The sequence below is a fragment of the Schistocerca cancellata genome, chromosome 3, assembly GCF_023864275.1.
Source record: "Schistocerca cancellata isolate TAMUIC-IGC-003103 chromosome 3, iqSchCanc2.1, whole genome shotgun sequence".
Lineage (NCBI taxonomy): Eukaryota > Metazoa > Arthropoda > Insecta > Orthoptera > Acrididae > Schistocerca > Schistocerca cancellata.
In genome coordinates this window covers 34086418-34111878 of record NC_064628.1, presented here as the reverse complement: position 1 = coordinate 34111878, position 25461 = coordinate 34086418, and the positions used below count along the sequence as shown (strand labels likewise).

The 25461-nt window shown below is 38.7% G+C and overlaps 1 protein-coding gene across 1 annotated transcript in view; it reads right to left on the bottom strand.

The window, feature by feature from the left end:
- The window catches only part of LOC126176842 (protein ELYS), a 320594-nt gene that overhangs the window by 234439 nt on the left and 60694 nt on the right, over positions 1–25461 (bottom strand). Inside the window, exons 10-12 of the mRNA XM_049924028.1 lie at positions 20987–21167; positions 12448–12588; positions 6142–6343 (exon numbers count right to left, since the gene is read on the bottom strand). Coding sequence (XP_049779985.1) covers positions 6142–6343; positions 12448–12588; positions 20987–21167 — 524 coding nt within the window. The remainder of the gene's footprint in view (positions 1–6141; positions 6344–12447; positions 12589–20986; positions 21168–25461) is intronic.

Sequence of the window (25461 nt, the reverse complement as noted above, 5' to 3'; positions counted from 1 at the left end):
ATCCCGCAACTACCCTCCCGACCTGGTACAGAAGCAAATAACCAGAGCCACTTCCTCATCCTCTCAAACCCAGAACCTCCCACAGAAGAACCACAAAAGTGCCCCACTTGTGACAGGATACTTTCCGGGACTGGATCAGATTCTGAATGTGGCTCTCCAGCAGGGATACGACTTCCTCAAATCCTGCCCTGAAATGAGATCCATCCTTCATGAAATCCTCCCCACTCCACCAAGAGTGTCTTTCCGCCGTCCACCTAACCTTCGTAACCTCTTAGTTCATCCCTATGAAATCCCCAAACCACCTTCCCTACCCTCTGGCTCCTACCCTTGTAACCGCCCCCGGTGTAAAACCTGTCCCATGCACCCTCCCACCACCACCTACTCCAGTCCTGTAACCCGGAAGGTGTACACAATCAAAGGCAGAGCCACGTGTGAAAGCACCCACGTGATCTACCAACTGACCTGCCTACACTGTGATGCATTCTATGTGGGAATGACCAGCAACAAACTGTCCATTCGCATGAATGGACACAGGCAGACAGTGTTTGTTGGTAATGAGGATCACCCTGTGGCTAAACATGCCTTGGTGCACGACCAGCACATCTTGGCGCAGTGTTACACCGTCCGGGTTATCTGGATACTTCCTACTAATACCAACCTATCCGAACTCCGGAGATGGGAACTTGCTCTTCAATATATCCTCTCTTCCCGTTATCCACCAGGCCTCAATCTCCGCTAATTTCAAGTTGCCGCCACTCATACCTCACCTGTCATTCAACAACATCTTTGCCTCTGCACTTCTGCCTCGACTGACATCTCTGCCCAAACTCTTTGTCTTTAAATATGTCTGCTTGTGTCTGTATATGTGTGGATGGATATGTGTGTGTGTGCGAGTGTGTACCCGTCCTTTTTTCCCCCTAAGGTAAGTCTTTCCGCTCCCGGGACTGGAATGACTCCTTACCCTCTCCCTTAAAACCCACATCCTTTCGTCTTTCCCTCTCCTTCCCTCTTTCCTGATGAGGCAACAGTTTGTTGCGAAAGCTTGAATTTTGTGTGTATGTTTGTGTCGTTTGTGTGTCTGTCGACCTGCCAGCACTTTCATTTGGTAAGTCACATCATCTTTGTTTTTATATATATATATATATATATATATATATATATATATATATATATATATATATATATATATATATATAAATATAAAAACAAAGTAGATGTGACTTACCAAATGAAAGTGCTGGCAGGTCGACAGACACACATACGAACACAAACATACACACAAAATTCAAGCTTTCGCAACAAACTGTTGCCTCATCAGGAAAGAGGGAAGGAGAGGGAAAGACGAAAGGATGTGGGTTTTAAGGGAGAGGGTAAGGAGTCATTCCAGTCCCGGGAGCGGAAAGACTTACCTTAGGGGGAAAAAAGGACGGGTATACACTCGCACACACACACATATCCATCCACACATATATATGTGTGGATGGATATGTGTGTGTGTGCGAGTGTATACCCGTCCTTTTTTCCCCCTAAGACATGTGTGGATGGATATGTGTGTGTGTGCGAGTGTATACCCGTCCTTTTTTCCCCCTAAGGTAAGTCTTTCCGCTCCCGGGACTGGAATGACTCCTTACCCTCTCCCTTAAAACCCACATCCTTTCGTCTTTCCCTCTCCTTCCCTCTTTCCTGATGAGGCAACAGTTTGTTGCGAAAGCTTGAATTTTGTGTGTATGTTTGTGTTCGTATGTGTGTCTGTCGACCTGCCAGCACTTTCATTTGGTAAGTCACATCTACTTTGTTTTTAGATATATTTTTCCTTCGTGGAATGTTTCCTTCTATTATAACCATATATATATATATATATATATATATATATATATATATATATATATATATATATATATATATATATATATATATACCTGATGGGTAGAATATGTAACTCCCTTCATGCAAGTTGTCAATAAGCTTCCACATTCTTCAACAGGTTTCACACCTAATAAGTTGATGTTCCGGACAAACCAAACGATTGGGTGGGAGTTGCCCATACCAAAAGTACCCACTACAGAAATGACACTACACGACAAAATTAAACAAGCCACGATTATACAAGGGCTATCCACAAAGTACATTACGTTTTGGAATTAAAAATAAATAAAGTATTGGAAATTTTTTTATTATATACAGATGAAAGCCACACCTAAATACTACTTTTCTACATAGTTGCCATTTAAATTAAGGCACTTATCGCAGCGATTGAGGAGCTTGGAAATTACTTTGTCGTAAAATTCGGCCGCCTGTGCTTTCAACCACGTGGTTACCTCTTTTGGGACAGAAAAGGTGTCATTTTTGCGGATTTCCTGGAAAGAGCCACTACAATAAATTCTCAAAGGTATTGCCAAACTCTGCACAACCTCAGAAGAGCAATAAAAAACAAGCACAGGGGAAAGTTTGGCTCAAAGATCTTGCTGATTCACGACAATGCCAGGTCGCACACGACAAATGCCACTCCTGAAGTTCTCAAATCTTTTAAGTGGGAGTTATTTCCTCATCCGCCGTACAGTCCCGACCTGGCACCGAGCGACTTCCACTTATTCCCAGCAATGAAGAAGTGGTTGGCTATGCAGCGTTTTGATGACAACGCACAGCTTCAAGAAGAGGTAACCACATGGTTGAAGACGCAGGTGGCCGAATTTTATGACGAAGGAATTTCCAAGCTCGTCCATCACTATGATAAGTGGCTTAATTTAAATGGCAACTATGTAGAAAAGTAGTATTTTAGTGTGGCTTTCACCTGTATATAATAAAAAAAAATTCCAATACTTTATTTATTTTTAATTCCAAAACGTAATGTACTTTGTGGATAGCCCTCATACTAGAAAACGGGGCCAAGTATAGAAAGAAAATTTATAATAAGAAACGAAAATGTATTACACAATTATCTGAAGGGCAAAGAGTCTTCTTACAGACGCACCCTAAATTGACAGAATTTGGCAAACTGAATAAGTGACAACTGCTCTATTCAGGATCATATACAATTTCCAAAACACCATACCTTGGGACATACAGATTAACCCATGAGAAAACAGGAAGAGAGAAGTGTCTCCACCCTCACAAAGTTATAAAAGCTTTTATAGAATGATGAAGCTAGGTAGCGTTTCTTATTTCTATCACAAGATAATTGTACATAGTGTACAAAACTTTTAGTATAATTTTTTTCTTCTGGAGTGTATTTTACGATAAAGTAATGTGTATAGGCATAAGTAATTCTTTTGATTTGTACATGTAAGCATAAAATCAACAGTAATAAAAAGTAGAAACAAAATTAACTTATGGCTCAGCTGTCCGCACTCAACAAAACGCGCTCAGCAATACGTGCTGACATCAGAAGTAGGGGGGAGGCACTGACCTGTGCACAGACGTGACAGACTGGCGGATGGCGCAACCAAATAGGAACGCAATATGTACATGAACCTAACTTAAATACAAAGTAAATGGAAATACTACGCAATTACATCTACTGCCTTAAGAACTAAGAAACCTATTGATATATGTACACAGAGATTTAATTAAATACCAAATACAACGTATTTACAAGTAAAAGGAAGCATTATGAAAAAATATAGGAGACGTATAAGCTAAGGCGAAACTACAAAATACCGTAAGAAATGTCAAATAATTTTCTTTGCAGGGTAAATGATCATAATAGGTAACAAAATAAATGAATGTCTACAAATTTAAACAAAGTATTGAAATATCTGCGGACGGATGTAATGACTAATTGTATCAGTGGCCACCAAGCTACGTAATTTAATTAGTTTTACATTTTTTTTCTTTCATTGACCAGTGCATCATCACGGCGCAGAAGAAGAGAATTACGTCGAGAGTAGCAGGTACCAAATGAAGAAACAGGTTGCACCTCGAGTAAACAATTTAGTTATGAGGATATTTATACAAAGGTCATAAGGCAACGAAAAATAAAAATATGCATTGTTGCAGTATATCTCCACGACATTTATCAGTACCTATTCACTGCAGAGTGCACATAAACATTTAAGCAAGTGATTTTCCAAAAACCAATTAATTTTTATTGAGTCGCTTGAAAGCTTGGATAATGACATTCCAGGTACTCAAGAAAGATAAGTCTACAATGGTTGAAGCTTCTTCATATGTCACACTAAGTTAAATGTGAATTGAAGTAAACAGCACTAGCTCATGAAGAAACATGATACTACGTGAATGATTAGTCAGTACACACTATTTCCGAGAAATGAAAGTTCCTTGGAAACCAGTCCATGATTGTACAAGTAACATTTCCTTATAAATTCTTGAACCAGTAGTTGAGTATTTCCTTTCTTCCCTCCCAAACAAAGGAGGCAGCACCAAGCTTAGTTAGGCCAGCAACGTGTAATGTTTTAGTCCTATTTTGAATGTTTTTCTACCTCCTCTACCTAAGGAAAAAATAAGCTCCCAGAAGTAATAAAAGCCTACCTATAAAACGAAGTACAAATATATCAAATGCTTGTATTGTACCCTAACAGTGTGCTATGTATTTTTTTTTTTTTTTTTTTGTATATGTGATGTGAACAGCGATAAGTTGAAACTAACAAACAAACTGTAGTAACAGAACCCAGAATTTAGTAACAGAACCCAGAATTTATGATGTTTTAAACTTAAGAAATTTATGTTCGTAATATAAGCGATTGGCTGGAATGTCAACCATACGTATAAGCTATCATGTTACGTACATTGTTGTAACTCAATACTTGTGTGAATTTTCACTGGAAACCAAACAAGCAATTTACACAATGTTTTGGACAACTATATGTGTCTTTCAACAAGTGGACAGTCAAGTGTGGTGACATTAATATGTGTGGGCAACGAAATAATTTCTGAGTGTCGTGGCTCACAATGCTTGATACATTAATAATGAACTATACTTGTTCGAGCAAGTACTTACCTCATCAATGGATGCTGTTAGCCAGGGTTCTCTCCGCTGAAAATGTGAGTACGACAGGTAATAATGACACCCAGGCCATAAAAATGGAGATCTTCTGTCGCAGCACTGGATTTTGAACAAAAAGCACTCACCCACTGCACCAGATATACGACAAATGCCACGGCAATTCTTTAATATTTAACACTCAGGTGAAAGTGTGACACTCAATGTGAAATCAACACTAAGAAAATGAGTGCACACACTTGTGATGCTAGCAACTAAAATGTTGACCGTTAGCGACTAGTTCTTAGCTGAAAAATATGCTAGTGTGCAAGCGTGAAACCCAGCAGCGAGGCCGAAGCAAACTTAACATTACTGTCAAGGCAATAAATTCAAACATGTAATGGACTATCATATTATGTATAAAATCTTTCAATTTCTTGTATAACTTTAACTTGCATAGGATAAGCTGGCATATCCATTCCATTAAATAAAAGAGAAGCTGACAAACACAGGTCATCCATCCCTATTGGCAAATGTACATATGTACATGCAAAAAAACACCACTTTACATCTCCATACCGTGTCAATGTACAGTGTGCGGGCAATTGTGTAGGTACATGGTGAAATACCCCCTGGGTATTGTAAAGTTAAAATTTATTAAAAACAAAAAACTGAAACCCCAATCGACCATAAATGTTGGCAAAGACATTAATTATGAATGAGCAGTAAGGTGCAGACAAATGAAAAAACCATCACTAATTTTTCTTTGTACATTATTTTGTTTTTTACACACTCTAGTATGCAGAAGGACAGTAAAGATGTACGGCTAAAGTATGATGTATTATGAGTTAGGAAGTCCAAAAAGCCTAAATTTGTACAAGCAGAACATTTCTAATAATGCAATTCCACTATACTTTAAATTAATTTTTTCCATTTTTTTATTAATATAACACAACTGTTCTAGTAATCATTCCTAAAGTAAGAAGATAAGACATCAGATTTTCTGCTATGATCATTCAGCTTAATGTTCACTTTTCCCAAAGAACACTTTGTTGCCTATGCAACGGGTTTGTAAAGTCAAATGAAATATCTAAAGCTAAAGAACTTAAAATAATGTGATTATGGTAATAGAATGTTCTTGGTGGAATATAAATAATGTAAACAGTTAAGGCACTACATCGGCTACTTAAATATTTATTCACCTGTCCTCGTAGAACTTCTTAATTACAGATGCAGGATATGGCAGAAGTTTGTGGTGATCTTCCATCAGTAGATCTCCTCCATATGACACACCATCATCTGGAAACTCTGGGAGTAATCCTGCATTCATGAACCATTGAACAACTTCAAAATATAGTGAAATCATTTCAAGGGCCTTTGCCTGCTTTTCAACGGAATCTGGAACTTAAAGAATAAAATAATAATAATAATAATAATTGATCCATTAGGCAGTCCCCCCCCCCCTCTGTGTGTGTGTGTGTGTGTGTGTGTGTGTGTGTGTGTGTGTGTGTGTGTGAGAGAGAGAGAGAGAGAGAGAGAGAGAGAGAGAGAGAAGGGGGGGGGGGAGGTGAGGATAGGTGAATATATTTTTTCAATCGTATCTTTGACATTTCACATTTTCACTGTGTCGACCAACTTGGCTTAATGTATCAGACAGTGTTAGTTTCCCAATGCAGCACAAATATTTTTCAGTACTTGTGTCATTGCTACTGCTGTCACAGAAGTATGGCTATGTCCTGAAAAAACATGTGTTTTGATTAATTTGATACTGGAAAGTTGGAAACTATAATTGACATACATAATTTTACTGCTAAGCACGAGAATGGAGACGAAAAAGGTGGTGATATTTTTCATGTACTGTGATTCTTATCCTGAACAGATTCACATACTGTGTCATCTGGCAGCACATAAAGTGAGTTTTTTGTGTATTGTGATTGCACTTTAATCAATGAATGAAAAATTGAGTTGATTTGTTCGGTCCCCCCCCCCCCCCCCCCGAACCACTGTCATTACAAACCCCCAAAATAAAGTAATAAATTAATGAAAAACACGAAGTACTTTCTACTGTCTGAATAAAAAATACAGAACAATACACAATTCGATATTTTTTTTATTGACTTAAACTGTCAGTGTACTTCTGTTTGTAGGGAAACAAAAAACCTCTTCTTACGTCTTTGACATTTACCCTTTATTATGATATGTCAGAGAGTTTAGTGAAGATTTACAAAATTCATTAATGTCCAGCTTATATCAGAGCTCTATGGCCAGGGAACTTAACTATATCTTCGGAGAGGGCATTATCAAGTTGTCCTAATCTCTCTGAAATTTTATTGAGTTTTCACAATCAATACTGTCTACTGTGCACTCAACTGCACCAGAATCCCATTCAGGGTTGCATTCAACTTCCCTTTTATACAGACAACCTTCCATCTTGCGCACCTAGCTCTTATGTGGCTCCTGACCTCTCTGCTGCTACATGCCATAAAGTGGTACAGTTAGGCTAATCTGACACGCCAAGTCTTGTGCGACTAACCGAGTCCATTTAGTTCTCCAGCACTTCATTAAACGACAACACACATTCTGTAGACAGAGCCTGTTTCATTTCTAATACCAATTCTAAAGCAGGACTAAACAACATGCAGATTTCGAGCATGAGTACTCGTGCCCACTCACTTTCTTACGTGCAAGCCGAGCAGTTGCGCCATGGAGGGGAGTGAGGGAAATGGACAAGCACCATATGTCCATGGCAACATGGGAGAAGTGCCACATATGAAATGTGATAGTGTCGGTTTTGACAGCAGTGCCACCTAATAGCAGCAATGGCGAGAAACCACTACGTAACACTGAGAAAGTCTTCGTATCTCAGTCCCCTGTGCGAGGATTCTTACCTTTTCACACAAAATGATAGGTACGGAAAACAGTAGTGGGTAAAAGGAAATCTTGCTCATTTCTCTAAATCATCGGCTGTGCAAGATGCTGCTGTTAAAAAACACTTTCAACATTAATCACAATTTTAGTATCCCTTAAGGGACAATTTGAGCAATGTTTTAAAGTCTGATGGCATCAGAAAGTGATTTTGATCTGTTCTCCTCTCCATATTCAGTGAATATTGAAGAAATTTGTCCTGAACAGCAACTAGAAATTATTGACCTGCAGTGTAACAGAAAATACAAAGACAAATGTCAGTACGAGAAAAGCATCTTGGAATTCTACAGAGAAGTCCATCAGGATGGATTTTCTCGATTGCACAAACAGGCTGCCACGATAATAATTAACGTTTGGTGTGCTGTTTGCTTCTGAACAACTGTGCATTGCAACAAAAAGTAAGACAATGCGCCTGAGCATACAGCAGTCACATCGAAATCCAAAATTGCATCTAAATTGCACAACAATAATTACTCCTACCACAGGAGCAATTGCTAAGGGGAAAGTGAAAGAACTGAGAATCCCACACTTCAACAATTTCATTTTTGTATAACAACTCACAAAGTAAATTAAGAAAAATGTATAAGTACATGTTAATAAGATAACAGTTTGTAGCAATAACATTTCATGTAATGATTTCCATGTAGCTGATCACAGATTTAAACTGAGTGACAAACATGCGTCAGCAGCTGTTATGTCCTTCACTCGACTCTCCATTCAGCTCCCCATTCTCTGTTCCTTGCAGATAGTGGGAGTCCTGTGCTCGCTGCACTCTGTGCTCACAGCTTGCTCCAAGGGCACATTTGTTGTAAAAACCTGATCTAAAGGCTTTCATACAATGTGAAACACGTCTCACTTGCTTCAAATGTACTTTTCAAGACCCTTCTTCTTGTTACAAGTCAGCAATTACACACACAGGTACATGCACATTGTCCTTTATATAAAAATATTTAATTGTATGACTATAATAGAGGGAAACATTCCACAAGTGAAAAATATATCTAAAAACAAAGATGATGTAATTTACCAAACGAAAGCATTGGTATGTTGATAGACACACAAACAAACACAAACACAGACACACAGAATTCAAGCTTTCGCAACCCACGGTTGGTTCATCAGGAAAGAGGGAAGGAGAGGGAAAGATGAAAGGATGTGGGTTTTAAGGGAGAGGGTAAGGAGTCATTCCAATCCCGGGAGCGGAAAGACTTACCTTAGGGGGAAAAAAGGACAGGTATACACTCGCGCAGACACACACACACACATATCCCTCTTTCCTGATGAAGCAACCGTGGGATGCGATAGCTTGAATTCTGTGTTTGTGTTTGTTTGTGTGTCTATCAACATACCAAGATATTTAATTGGGATAAAAAATCTACTCACCAAGCGGTGGCAGAACACACATGTAAAAGACAGCTGTAATTGGCAAGCTTTCGGAGCCAGTGGTTCCTACTTTAGGCAGCAGGGTTGAAGGGAAAGGAAGAGGTGTGAAGGGAAAGGACTGGAGAGGTCTAGGAAAAGGGGTACATTTCGGGAAAGCCAACCAGAACCACAGGGCAGGGGACTTACCATATGGACAGGATGAGAAGGAAAGACTGATTGCTGGGAACTGCATCAGATGAGATTCGAAAACCTGAGAGCTTAAAGTTCCCAGGTACATGGCATAGGCCCTCAGAAGGCCAAGCAACTGTGTGTTTCTCTGCATGTGACAGGCATCAAGCTTGTCGCAACAGCAACAGAACTCTCAGTGTACAAACACTTTAACATACTTCAACATGCAGAACAAGACACTGGCAACTGGAACAGCAGGAGACATTGGATTAAATCAGATCTTTTTCAGTCCAGTCCAGGAGTCTATCCCAACCATCACAACTTCCTTAGACATCAACAGTGACTTTGCTGTGTTACAATGCATCCAATGCTGGATGCCTGATCGTATTTCGCCAAAGGTTACTGACCGAAATGAGGGGAGAGCCAATGATTAAATGTATGTTTGTCTCTCAGACGATTTAGCTGCAGAGAATGATTTCACAGATGTTGAGAGAAACTATTGTAAGATAGTCACAAATTATGTTCACACTAATGAGGTCTAGAAGAGAAAGGTACCAGTGGGTGTTAGTGCATCTTAACAGGAGGTACCATGATTAATCGTGCGTGCAAATGGTCCTACAGGATGCATAGCAAAATTCTAGTGTGGACTCCGTGAAATATCAGTATGCAGAAATCCCATAGTGAGCTTTTGTACAGTTTCAGTTTGTAATGAGAAAGAAAGAGCAGATGCACATCATAAGGAAGTAGTCATAATTGGAATAAGAAGCTAAGAGTGACACAGCGACAATGGCTCAGTGTAACTAAAATTTAAAGTTGCTTTTTTGCAACAACAGTTAATAAGTGGGACTGCCTCCACAGCTGAATGGTTAGCATTGCTGCCTTTAATGCAGAAAGATCCAGGTTCAAATCCCTATACCTGCTCAGAATTTTTGTGAGGTAGGGAGGTCCAGTATGGGGTCCACTCAGCCTTTGAGAGGCCAAATGATGAGCTGCTTGAATAAAGAAGCAACAGCATCATCAGTATTCATCTACTAGCATAATGGCTGGAAGGACTGACATCATGCCAATGGCTGGAGGGATTGACATCATGCTGATCACATATTCCACAATAACATATCGCTCCTTGTACATTCTTGAGGCAGCCGCTGGCCAGTCAGAACAGGTCTAAGGCCTAATTTGTGAGTGGTGTTTATAAAATAAAGTGTGAATTGCCACCTATGTTACAGCAGGAGGCTGTGTTTGGTATTTAATATCAAAATCTGTAGCTGCTAATGATAATCATTACCAGAATTCGCAAGTGACAATACAAGAATTCTATAAAATAAACCTGCTGACTTATTCTTTTTCACTACTGCCCCATGAACATCACTCCTTTGATTTTATGCTGGCCATAGAAATGTTCAGCTTTCCACACAAAAAGAACTGGAATCTCTATAACCATTATGAGTAAGTAATGGAAATGAACAAAAATTAAAGGTGATCCACAGGAAGGAGATAGTCTGAGTCAGCAGCTCGATTGAATTTTAAAGTGGTGCCTTGCCATAAAAATGAAACAGACATAGCACATGGAAGAAACAATGCTCAGTGGAAAGTTACGATGGCAAAACATTAGCATCAGAAAAAGTACTAACATTTACGATTCTTTGCAAAGATTAAAATTTTTTAAAATGCAGTGAAAGTAAGATAACATGCAGCCAAAGTTAAGATAAAATGCTGTCATGATTTTTTAAACAGTAGCAACGAGACAGAAGCATATTTGTTATTTCAGCAGTTTTTAAAACTTTAAGAAAAAATAACCATTATTTTAAGCATCTTTTCTTGAGCACTGATCAGTCATGAATAACTTCTTGAAAAACAAGATTTTTGCCTTTGATGCATTAGCTACATTTTCAATCACAACAGGCCCACTTTCAGCTGGAAACAATTAACTAAGAGTGTATAAATTCGTATGAAACTTAGATTATAATAGCACATAATATTAAACACAGGACACATTTAAATTTCTTGTCTAGGTGTATGATAAATTTGTATAGTTATCGTATATGACACAAAGTGTATCCGCTCTTTTTTTTAAATGATAAATCTTATTTAAATTACAGACTCATTTCCTTTCCCTTACTTAGTTCCATTAAAAGGTGCTATTTTACACCTATCTTAATGTACTCTTACACAATAAATATAAATAATTTGTCACAGATTTGATATTACATGCCATGGTAATCTAAATTTCATATTGGTTCCGATCAATAGTTTGTGTTACGTACACACACTACCCCATCAGTCCAAAAAGTTTTGAGACTACATCACCAATAAGTAGAGAAATGTTAAGGTGTGGTTTTAATGCTACTAGTGCTCTACATCGTCTCCTCCCTCCCTGTCCCCCCCCCCCCCTCTCCTCTTCAATTTAGTACAATGCACAGATAGTCACTGCAACCATGTGAAAATGTCAGTTGCATTTCAATTAAGTCGCACCAGATATCTACGCGTCATTTTTGTTCGAAAGTCAAAATATGCAGGACAAACTTTGCACACTCTTTTCCCTTCTTCAAAATATTTTGGAGAATGTCAAATACTTTATTTAGAGACATGTTGCTCCACTATGATTTGTAGCATAGCAACATGGACACACTATGGCTCTACAGCCACTACTTAACACTACCTGCTTGCAACTGATGCGTTGAATGCACATCTATTGTTTACAGATATTAGTTCAAGCCACCATCATAGTTAATGTGCTGGTACTGCTTATACACCATGAATAAGAGGAGTCTCAGAACTTTTAGGACAACTAGTGTAATCCATAATTTACACTTGAAAATGACTCTTCAGTCAAAACTGCATTCATGGTGACTGAAAAGGCTGCTAGTCAAAGGCAAAAAGAGTTCAAAAACACATTTAAACAATTTTCCAGATTTGATAAAGCATCAAGAAACAATCATATCACCCCTATTTACAATAACAAAACAAGAAGATTTACTAAGGGTTAATAGAACTATCCCTGTAATTCAATGACATCTACACTGTTTACGTACCATAAATTTTTGGAATCTTGGGTGATGTTAACACACCGCTGAAGAGTTTTGCCAAATGGCCAAGCTGGTTACGGTACATGCTTAGCATACGCCGGCCAGCACGGTCCAGTTTTGTGCCGGAGTGATCGAAAAGTGGTGCACCTAAAATATGAACCATTTGTTACACTAGTAATAATGAACAAAAACATTACATAGGACATGCTTTTCTAATGTTTTGAAAAATATTTATTTGACCACATTTGGTTTCTTAAGCCATCATCAGGTGACAACTGACTGGCACAACCATATGTAAAGTGACAGGTGACGTAAAATATTACTAATACAGGATGTACATTAAATAGTGAGGTAGAAAGTTTTTACAAAGGGACATATTACTTTTTTACTATGCATTAATTACTACATTTAACAAAAATTAAAAATAAAGTTTTTTTTCAGAAATCGACAATTAAAAATAGATTGAAAATAAAGTTGAACTTACTACTGAAATTTAACATTTGCGTAACTAACTAAATTTTACAGAGAAGAAAACAAGTTGTGTTTGGTCATATAAAAATGAACTGGCATTTTGTATCATTTATTTCAAATACTCCCAGTATCATATTTTTGCTCTCATAACAGCACGTAAAATGTCACACCCTACATTGTATGGGTGGTTCCCTGTTAAAACACATTTCCCATAGTTTGAATTGGTCTCTTTTTGTCCCCAACTTCTCTCAGGCACCAATATTTTTTGACCGCAGCTTCCCTCACATGCTAACATTGTAACTGCCACACCTCTGCCTGACTGACCAACATAATTTCACACAGTGCTTGCATGCGATTTTACACATGCTACTCCGTGCCGAATGTTTCGCTTGCCTTTACTATTCAGTAACAATTCCCCATATGACTGATATTGGAAAATGCCGGTTTGTGGTCTTGAGACTTTTTGCAAGGTAAAATGAAATTTTGCCAACGTAGGACTACTTATGGGTTCCTGTTAGCCAGCAGCAACTTTATTTTACACACAATTCTTTTTGTAGAATGTTATGGATCATGTCAGAGTTACAGCTGTTAGTGAAAATTATAAGTTTGGCAGTCTGTTATCGAGTCTGAAAGGCAGTTTCAGGTAATGGATCTGGTATGAAGCACTGCACCACAAAAATGGGAAAAATGAGTGTTTGTGACTTCCTTGGTGATACGAGCTTGAAGGTATTACAGCATCAGTAGCTGTTTTTCGGTAAGTGCTTTGCTAGTATTTCTTTATGTGCAATACGCTTATTAAAAAGCCTCCCAGTTTCATTGGGAATAGTAATATTTTTCTTCTGTTTACAGCAGCACAACAGGCCTGTAAGCTCTCACACAGAAGTTGTTTCATATTTATATGGTTGTTAGAAATGTTCAGGCCAAAAGTGTTATGCACACGGCTGGGAAGTACGCAACTTCTTTAAATGCATTAACCCATTTATATTTCAAAATTTAAGACCTAATTATTTAACACTGCCTTCATTTCTTACTGTTACAAATATGACACCCCAGAGCATGTAAGAAACAGTGACTGTATGCTTACTCGGGCAGGTAACCCTCGTCAGAGCACGGCCACCTGGTGGCAACAGCATCACACCCTTACTTGTGGCATCAACCACTAGAAGATACTCAATTAGGTAAAATTTGTGGCAAACCTTGCCCGACCGCAAGCAGCTCTAAGTTGCTTTCCAATGGCTGGCATCTGAAATACAGTCATTTCTCGTAAAAGTGTCACTAGTGAATCGAGTCATTGTATCGAGTGGCTGCAAAATATATCAACTGTACAGGGACAGGTGTGAAGGGACAGGCAGACATATCCTCATGTAAAAATGTTCAGATTTCCTATCAAAGTTTAAGAAAGGTTACAGAAGTGGGTCTTCAATTCATTTCTGAATAAATACACACATCAAACAAAGTTTTGCATCACCCCGGTACCCAGAACTCCTGAAGACAGATGACTGTGAATACTGTATCACAGACATAGTCCCTTTGAAACTTCAGAGATGTCACTAAACACCCCCCCCCCCCCCCCCAAAGATGTAAACAACCATGCATGAGTGACGCCTAATAGATGGAGGGGGTCCAACAGCCGATCAGTTCCAGTCATTCCACCAGGAATGAGGTACACAGCTCATGTTGTCTGTAGTTCAACCATGCCTAGATGGTCAACCACAGTTCGACTAAGTCTGCATTGTTACTTCGTGCCAGAAAGGACTCTCAACAAGGGAAGTGTCCAAGCGTGTCGGAGTGAACCAAAGCGGTGTTGTTCGGACACGCAGGAGATACAGAGAGACAGGAACTGTCGATGAAATGCCTCGCTTAGGCCGCCCAAGGGCTACTACTGCAGTAATGACAGCTACCTAGAGATTATGACTCGAAGGAACCCTGACAGCAACACCACCATGTTGAATAATGCTTTTTGTGCAGCCACAGGACGTCATTTTACAACTTAAATTGTGCGTAATAGGCTGCATGATGCACAAATTCACTCCCGGCATCCATGGCGAGGTCCGTCTTTGCAACCACGACACCATGCAGTGCGGTATAGATATTCCCAACAACATGCCAAATGGACCGTTCAGGACTGGCATCACGTTCTCTTCGCTGATGAGTGTCGCATATGCCTTCAACCAGACAACCGTCAGACGTGTTTGGAGGTAACCCAGTCAGGCTGAACGCCTTAGACACACTGTCCAGCAAGTGTAGCAAAGTGGAGGTTCCCTGCTGTTCTGAGGTGACATTATGTGGGGCGACATACGCCGCTGGTGGTCATAGAAGACACCGTAACGGCTGTACAATACATGAATGCCATCCTCCGACCAATAGTGCAACCATATTGGCAGCATATTGGTGAGGCATTCGTCTTCATCGATGACAATTCGCGCCCCCATTGTGCATATCTTGTGAATGAATTCCTTCAGGATAACGACTTCTCTCGACTAGAGTGGTCAGCATGTTCTCCAGATGTGAACCCTATCGAATACGCCTGGGATAGATTGAAAAGAGCTGTTTACGGATGACGTGCTCCACTAACCACTCTGAGGGATCTACACTGAACTGCTGTTGAGGAGTGGGACAATCTGGACCAACAGAGCCTTGATGAACTTGTGGATAGTATGCCATGGCGAATACAGGCATTCATTAATGCAAGAGGATGTGTTACTGGGTATTAGAGGTACCGGTGTGTACAGCGATCTACACCACCACCTCTGAAGGTCTCGCTGTATAGTGGTACAACATGCCATGTGTGGTTTTCATGAGCAATAAAAAGGGCAGAAATGATGTCTATATTGATCTCCATTCCAATTTTCTGTACAGGTTCCGGAACTTTTGGAATCAAGGTGATGCAAAACTTTTTTTGATGTGTGTATATTAGTTCCGAGTAAGAACTAACAAAAAGCCCTAAGCACTCAATGCGTCCAAATTTTACCGATCTTTGGCGTTGATACAATGCAGCAACTATGCTTTCTGGACAGGAAATGAACGAGATCATTTTTAAATGAAATCACTGCCTTCATTTGACCGAGTTTTTGTCATTTATCGCAGTTTTGGCTGTAGAGCCATTTTCGAATGGAAGGTGAAAACTGAAACCGATAAAACGTACTGACAAAGCTCAAGGCAGGTAATGTGCTGACATTTGATAAATAAGTAAAAACTTACAGTAAAATGTCAACAATGATCCCATTTTAAAAGTATATTTCCACAAACAAGGAAAATTCATTGTATCATTTCTGTTTTCTAGAAAGTGGTATGTACTAGAGCACACAGAAACAACAAGCACAGCAAATGGAACTGATCACAAGCAGACAAACATTCACAGAGAATTTGCCAGAGTTCACTATCATTGATTCATATCTGTGAACAAGCTTTTACACTGAAAGGAAGATAGGAGAACACAATATAACGAGCAATGGTGTGCCAACTCTACAAACATCATTTTTGATAATCCTCGCACATGTTTCAACTGATAACAACATGGGTTGTAGGTATGATGTAAACCTTTGATAGTGAGACAGGATTATTTTGCTCACTGTTTCTGACAAAGCAAGCAAAACGATGTAGCAGAGTAAGTAGGTAGCTAGGTGTCAATTTGTTCATAAGCATGAAACGCTTGGAGGTAATGCAATTTATACTGGACTGCAGCTCCAGCCTTCTTTCAGTATTATTCCAAAACTTTGCACATATGTCAGTCAACACCAATCGCTAGCTCTTCATTACACTTGAGGAAATTTAAAACCAGGGCATTAACTAACAACAAAAGCAGTTCACATGCAAAACAGTAGGCAAATACTCTCTGTGATGCCAGTGCCAAATTGGAGACGACACGAGGCGAGGTGAGCTTCCTCCGATGCTTTGCAAAAGGACTGACAACTAGATGTACATGAGAGAGCACCAACAAATGCACACCAAACATGACCGAATGTTTTCTAGCACTTGCCCACCAACAAACCCGTCTCTGTTGTAAACCAGAGTACTCTCATCTGCCGATGCACATTCGCCTGTGTTTCCTCCAGTGGATACTTTATTGCCTGTTGCAATGATCTTTTTAACTAGTTATTGATCAGTTTAACTTTTGTTTGATGCAGAGAAATGTGTATGTTTTGTTGCACATATTCATTTCAATGCCAGGCAGGAGCAGTCAGATGGGAGAGGGGCCGGCAGAGAGCGGGGAGGGAAAAACAGTAAGTACAATAATAGTGTTTGTGTATATACTTGTGTTCATCCATAAGTAGTGAAGCAATGCAGCTCATAGGTAACTGATTACATTCGGGCAACTTCACCCTTACTGCTGCTAGCACCTGATAAGCAGGATCAAAGAAGATGAAAAGAATTTGGATACTTCCGAGTGTTATATCTGTACGCGGAAATTTTTATATCACTGTAACCCATTTCAAAAGAGCTGATATAAGCGTTGTTTTTAATACATTTCATTTATTTATACCACACATTATTTCAACAAGTATTGCAGAAGTGGAAACGAATTTTGATTTTACAATTATGGGAGTTAATCTGCAACCTTCAGCTGCTGTTGGCTATGGTGTGAAAGCACTTGGCATACAACGCCCTAGCCTTGTGTTAATTGGCAAACCCACGTCACGGTTGAATCATTATTGCCAATTCCATTACACATATAGGTCAATGATCATTGTGGCTTTGCCCAGAACATTTTCTGTATGCCAGAAAAACAATTCTTGCAGTTGCCTGTTCTGTCATAAGGACAGGCGATCAGTTTCTTACATGATCCAGGATGACACCACCTGGTTTGCCCCATGTTAAAATAAAGATTTGTATTTCATACCAATCTACTATGCTCCCAACACTGCAATGAAAGAGCAGCATAACGATGCTATGGGAGTTTTTCTACATCTACACTCTACAAACCACTGTGAGGTGCATGGCAGAGGGTATGTCCTATTGTACCAGTTATTATTATTTCTTCGTGTTCCATTCACGTATAGTACAGGAAGAGTTACTATTTGAATGCCAGTGTGCCTGCAGTAATTATTCTAATCTTCCCCTCACAATTCATTTCTGAGTGATACGTGGGGGGTTGTAGTACATTCCTAGAGTACCCATTTAAAGCTGTTTCTTGAAACTTTGTTAATAAGCTTTCTCAGGATAGTTTAAGTCTGTCTTCAAGAGTCTGCTAGTTCAATTTCTTCAGTATCTCCGTGACACTCTCCCATGGATTAAACAAACCTGTGATCATTCATGCTGCTCTTCTCTATATACATTCAGTATACCCTATTAGTCTTATCTGGTACAGGTCCCATACATTTGAGCAACATTTCAGAACTGGTCACATGATTGATTTGAAAGCAATCTCCTTTGTAGACTGATTGCATTTCCCCAGTATTCCTACAATAAACCTAAGTCTACCATCTGCTTTACCCAGAACTGAACCACTGTGATCACTCCATTTCATATCCCTACAAAGTATCCCCAGACACTTGTACAAGTTGGCTGATTCCAACAGTGACTCACTGATATTATAGCCATACATTACTACATTTTTATTTTTTTTTTTTTTCGTTTTGTGAAGTGCACAATTTTACATTTCTCAACATTTACAGCAAGCTGCCAATCTTTGCACCACAATGAAACCTTGTCAAGTTCTGGATGAATATTTAAGCAGCTTCTTTCAGATAGTACTTCATCATAGATAACTGCATCATCTGGAAAAAAGCCTGTTGTCTGCAAGGTTATTAATATACAACACAAACAGCAAGATAATGTGCTGTGTCCTCCCTACCAAACAGTCCTCAATCCAGTCACAAAATTCACCTGGCTGCTTTCCAGTTGGGTTTTGCATGATCAATGTTTTCTAAATCCGTGCAAGTTGGCACTGACGTGGTCATTCTGTTCAAGCTTCCTCATTATGTTTGAGCTCAGAGTATGTTCTAAGATTCTACAACAAATTAATGTCAAGGACATTGGACAGTAGTTCTGTGGATCACTTCTACTACCCTTCCTGTAGACGGATGTGCCCTGTCCCTTTTTCCAAGAACTGGGGACAGCGTTTTGTTAAAGGGATCTATACTAGATAATAGTTAGAAGAGGAGCTAAGTCTGCCTCAAATAGAATCTGACAGGGATTCCACAAGGGGGGCTGGGGCTTTGTTCAGTTTTAACGATTTCAGCTGTTTCTCAGTACCACACACACTTGTGTCATTAATCTTTTCAGTGGTATAAGTTTTAAATTGGGGCAATTCTCTAGGGTTTTTCTTTGTAAAGGAACATTTGAAAACTGAGTTAAGCACTAAAGCTTTTGCTTTGCTACCCTCAATTTCAGTTCCTGTCTCATTCGCTAGGAACTGGACACTAACTTTGTGCCACTGACAGCCTTTACCTACAACCACAATTTCTTTGGGATCTGTGAAAGATTGCTTGGCAGTATTCTGCTACAGTAGACACTGAAAACATCACCCATTGCTGTCTCGACAGCCAAACACATTTCATTCGACATCTCTCTATCTATAGCCCTATGCTTTGTTTTACGACTATTATGCAGTAAACTGTTTCTTTAGGTGTTTCTTTACGGTGGCTGTATACCTTGCAGGTTGCCTTCCATTCTGAACTGTTCTGGGTACGTATGTATCCAGGGCATAGTCAACTATTCTTTTAAACTTGAACAATAGTTCCTCTACATGCTCCTGTCCTGTGCTGAACATTTCAAGTTCCTCAGCGAGATACGACACTATTGATTTTTTACCGAATTTACTGAACAACTATATCTTTCTGCTTGTTTTAGTTGTCCTCTGTACTTTGGTGATCACTTCTGCCACAACAGCACTGCAGTCACTGATGGCAGTTTCCACGTGGCATCCTCAAAGCGATCAGATCTATTTGTTGCCGTTAGATAGATCCAGTAGATTTCCATCATGAGTGGCGGTCCTAACTATCTGTTCTAGGTTGTTTTCAGAGAAGGCATTTTGTAAAGTTTCACAAGATGCAGCAACATCAAGTATATCACAACAATGAACAGAACAGAGTTGTGAAATTATCCATGGCACAGTCTCAGATCACACGAGAGTGACATACAGTATTTTTCAGTTACACAGCCACATGACCTAATGGCATCAAAATTAACAACATTTACTATAAAAAGTATTGTTTGTGCCAAGAAAGATTACATGCAAGCTGACATGTTTTACACATTATCTGTTGAGTATATCACCACCTATAGAACATAAGTGTGTGTACATATTAAATCACTGAAAGATAAATGTGAATTCATTTAAATTATACTAGTAGTCATTGCATTGGAGAAGTTAAATGGCAGAGAGAACCACGAAGGAAATTTATCTACGAAATGAAGTGGAATAACATTAAGTAACAATAGACTTGAATGAACTGACATGAGCCTGAACAATAGGGGACTGACATACTAGGACATGTATTGAAACTCTGAAATACTGCCTTGATAATGGCTAGTTACTAGCCTTTCATAGATTTGCTTTAATAAAGCCTGAAAGGAAAGGACGACTGAATGCTGTGCTTCATCATTTTAGAAGTCTTATCACAGTCACTGAGCGCATCCCACATTCCTAATGGAAGGTAACTTGACTTCAAGAACACTATGTGAGATCCAATGATTAAATTTCATTACTTTACAAACTGGGTAACTTAATTATGTATTTGTGAACTATTTCTGTTCAAAACTGATAGGTATATAGCAATAGTGCCAAGACTGTAATTGCATAAAACAATATAAAACTACAAATCAATTGTGTAATTAAGTGAAAATATTTCACTAATTTAACTATACTGAGCAGAACTGCAGTATGTACATAGTAAATTACTTCAGCATAAATATTTTTCTGCGTGGCTATCTGGGTTTGGTGTAAGTTGCACTGAAAGAGCAGAAAAAGTACCTGATATCGGTCAGATGCAACATTAAGCCAAATATAGGCCCTCACTCTGAATGTGTGAAAACACAGTCCCATTCCAATGTACAAATTTTATTTTTCTGATGAAAGTGAAGAAATACCTCAAACCCACGTATGTGGATATGAACAATGGGTTGAACTTACAAAGTTTGCTTGCTTCGTCCTTGACAGCCAGAGCAAACTCCCAGCCCCAGGTGAGGAGCACTGGTAATGAACACCCAGCAACACTTTGGGATCCACTGGCCCATTCAACAGCACATGAATGTAAGAACCCAGACATCTGCCACTCGAGAGCAAGAGCTAGAAGAAACCTGCGCTGCTGATCCTGCAAAATACACACAAAAGGTTAAGACAACAAAACACAACAATAAGCTACACTTTCAGATGAAAAATTTAATATTTCCAAAACCTCACACCAAAAAATATTTTACAAAAATTTCAACAGTCATTGCTTACCACAATGGCACTGCTGCTGCTGCTGTTGTTGTTGCTGCTGCATGTAGGCTGAGATAGCCAAAAATTTATTTTCATAGACCAATTTTACTTTCAGTCCTTCTTTCAAAAGAAAGTTTGGGGAACAAACACAATCAGTAATTTGATATCATTTTTGGATTCTTTAGTCTTGCCATTCACTACACCACATATTTTAGGATTAAGGGAGACTATTCCCCAAAAAGAAGCAGTGCTGAGTTGTCGATAGGCACACAACTTTTTTGTGTGTGTTTCTATCAACAACTCAACACTTATGAATTTCTGTAAGTGGTGTGAGGGGTTGCACCATATGTATACTGTATACATGTTCCAGATTTGTAGTTGAATTGTCATGCTCCTTTATGACATGGTGCTGGTTAAAAGTTATGATTTGTCATATACAGCACCTGATTTCGATGCTGCATTATACCTGAGGATGATCCGTTTGTGATCAAAACTGGCTGTGTGCAGACCACGAGTTTCCAAAAACACTTAGAAGGTGTAAATAATTTGGAATAAAGTATACCAGGTGGATACAGAGACAAACTGAAAACATCAAGATGTTATTCATGGATACTCTGAATGTTTTGAAAGAAACAACCCACACAGTTCTATGGCTCATTAGCAGCCACTGCATTCCATGCATTACTTTTAACAAACAAAATGCAACAATCAAGTCACAGTATTCATTGTCACTAACAAAGCCCAATGTCCACCTCCCATTGTACCCTCAAATTTGGACTCTTTAGCCCCATCTTGGATTTTGTTTATAAACTGTGTGCAGTACATATGGTTTTGTGAACAAAAAACTCACCAAGATACACTGCCTGTAGATTCCACAAGATGTGATGAAAGAGTGGCATGCTGCTGTTATAAAAAGGTGATTTGTTTTTATTTATTTTACATGTTAGTTCCACAAGACCAAACACAGGAGCAAATCTTCAAGTTCATGGAATGTGTCAGGACATGAAATTACAACATAAAAGTAATAACAGATAAAACAGAATGTTTATGAACTCAAAAAACAACAAGCCATAAGTTTACATAAACACTATCAACAATGTAACACTGGAATCAGCTTATTTTTTCAAGGAACTTCTCAACAGAATAGAAGTAGTGACCCATGAGTAAACTCTTCAGTTCAGACTTGAAAGTGCATGGATTACTGCTAAAATTTTTGAATTCTTGTGGTAGCACTGCATGCCTTTCTGCACAAGAGTCAAGGAAGTGCAATCCAAATCTGGATTGGATTTCTGTCTACTATTAACTGAATGAAAGCTGCTAATTCTTGGAAATAAGCTGGTATTGTTAGCAAAAAATGATATATATGATGACCACATACAACTAATTTTGCCACTTTCTATAAGTAAAGTGAACCAAGAACCCTCAAGCTCAAGCAGAAATGCTCCGAAATCAGAGTTAGGGGGCCTATAAATAACAACAATTAGAAGTTTAGTTTCACTAAATTCAACTGCCTAGCACAGCATTCAAATACCTGTTCAGTGCAGTGCTTTGATACGTCTACAGACTCGAATGGAATACGGAATTTTTTTTTTTTTTTTTTTTTTTTTTTTACGTACATGGCCGCCACTGCCCCGGTCTGCAAAGAACTCACTGAAAAACAGCCAGCTAATCTGTATCCTGTTAAAGGAAGCCTCTGAATTGTCAATTTAAGTGGCACTCTGATATACCAATAATGTCAGAGTTATTTTCTATAAGCAGTTCACTAACTTTATCTCTAATATCTCTTCTATTTTGATGAAATATGCTAAATCCTTCTGTACTTGGATTATTGAAATCCTCTGAAGTTGGTTCGTTTGTTAGACTTCGTTTAAGATGGGATAGTTATCCGCTGACTTCTATCTAAAAAAGGTGCAGCTGTGATCTACAGCAATCTTTACCATGTTGTAATATGCTTTTCAGACAGTAAGTCAGGAGATTTAGGGCAAACAGCATATTGTCAGCCACAAACTTTTGCAGTCAAGCATGAATAGCCTTGGCTCCATTGCCCACTTTTTTCAGATTTACATGAAAACTGTTATTTATGATATGGTGATATCTGCTATTATAAATAGAAATCTACCAACCATTTTTCTTGCTTATTATTCAATGGATGAGGCAGTTTGTATGAAATTTTCATTCAGAATAGCAAAATTAATAGAGATTACAGTAAAACTTCATTTATATATTTTTCACTTATATGTTTTTCTCACTTATACTTTTTTTTCGTGTCCCAGAGAAATATCCACAGTGTGCACAAGTTATGGTGCAGTGTTTCAGAGTGGGTTGCTGGGAAGTGGATTGGTATGGCCGTATAATAAAATTTAATAGTGTAATAAGGAACTTTGTCAAAGTTAGGCATTGGTCAAATTTTCTTCGATCAAATCTAGCGCCTCGCCTTCGATTTGATCAAAGGAAACATTCGTCTTATGTTTACTGCATGGAGAAATCAACCACCTGGAGCACTATCATCACTGCAGTTGTCTGACACACCATGTTAATCAATATGACTGCCAAATTTACATAGTTAGTCGCTTATATAATGAAACTGATAGAAATATTCGAGGCAGATGAACGACTGTGTAGCTTAAAACATCCTGAATGCAAAAACAGAATAAAAAGTGAGAGCTATTAAAAAATTACAGACACTATTAGCCGTGAAGTAGGCCAGGATATACCTTCCGAGAATATAAAGGAGAAAATCTACAACTTCTGTGGAAATAATTTTTCACATCTGCAGTATATATTAAATTTATTTGCCTTCACATATTCCTCCTTCATAGCATTATAAATAGCTTCAAATGTTTCTGGTATTATTTTCGTCAATGTGGACTGCAGCATTAGAGTGCTATACCAGTACTGTACACTAGATTAGCTAGAAATCGCAGTATTATGGTAAGTCTGTCTTTTGCGGATGTAGCACTTCTGAGGACAGTGTTCAGCATCATAATATTGAGAAGGCAGTTTCTTGAGCAAATATTGAAATGTACTCTCATCTATTCCCAAAAGGATTTTCATGCGACTTTACGTCCTCGACTTGCAGCTCCCATAGCAAATTTTGTTGTATATCTTTCGCATCTTGCCGTGAAGTACATGGCTTCACCCAAGTATGTTTCCTTTTCTTCTGCTTCTCTTGCAAATGCAATGACAATGCAACTGCAGTGCACACAACTGCAGACCAGGTATAATTTTACTTACATCGTCGGTGGCATAGCATGTTGATGTTGGCAACGACCCTTCATTGCTGGGAATTCATTTCACCACGAAGTAAATAATTAAATCTGTTCTTGCTCTATGGTTGGCAGATTCTTGGATGTACCCTTTTCCGTTCAGTAAATTAGTTAAACTCGTAAAATGAACATTTCATAACAAAACATTTGCATTATATGAAGATGGTGTTGCCACCATCAGCACACTATACCGCTGATGCCACAAGTAAAACTGAACTACAGAGAATAGTATTAAGTCATTGTTGGCCATTATGAAGGAACTTTGCTGAAATGTTTGATGACATTGCCAACTAGAAAATCACTTTGTTGTGAGCATCCAAATCCAACTAACACTTAATTTTTAATGTGACAGACTTGAGATTGTTTTATAGATTGACAGACACGCAAAAACAGTATAACCTGCAATAACAGAGTTGTCACAAAAACCAGGTATTATACAGAGACTGTACAGTATTGGAAACTACAGTATAATGTATGAAGCTTTCTATTACGGCAGTGGTGATAGCCATAGGGAAGATTGATAGTAGGTGTAGCACTCATTTGTTTCCCTGCAATTACACGACTTCTGCCGAACTAGGGCAGAACTGGACAAGAATCGTTGCATGTTACTCGGAAATCCCGAAACACATCACAACTCATACTGTATAGCTATAGTACCGTATTACTGTATTTCTAATTATTTTGAGGACTGGTTACATGTGCGGAAGAAACTAGGTAAGCATTACTATTGCTGAAAAGCTACAAATTTTGAGAGTTGTGAAAGAAAACAGTAATCGAAAGTGGCTGGATATTGCCAAGGAATTAGGAATTTCTGCGTCTACTTTAAATTATATAGCAGCAAAGGCAAAGGAAATTGAAGATAGTGCATGTGTGTTCGGAATTTCTACTAGTAAGCAGACATGCATTCAGGGCAGGAAA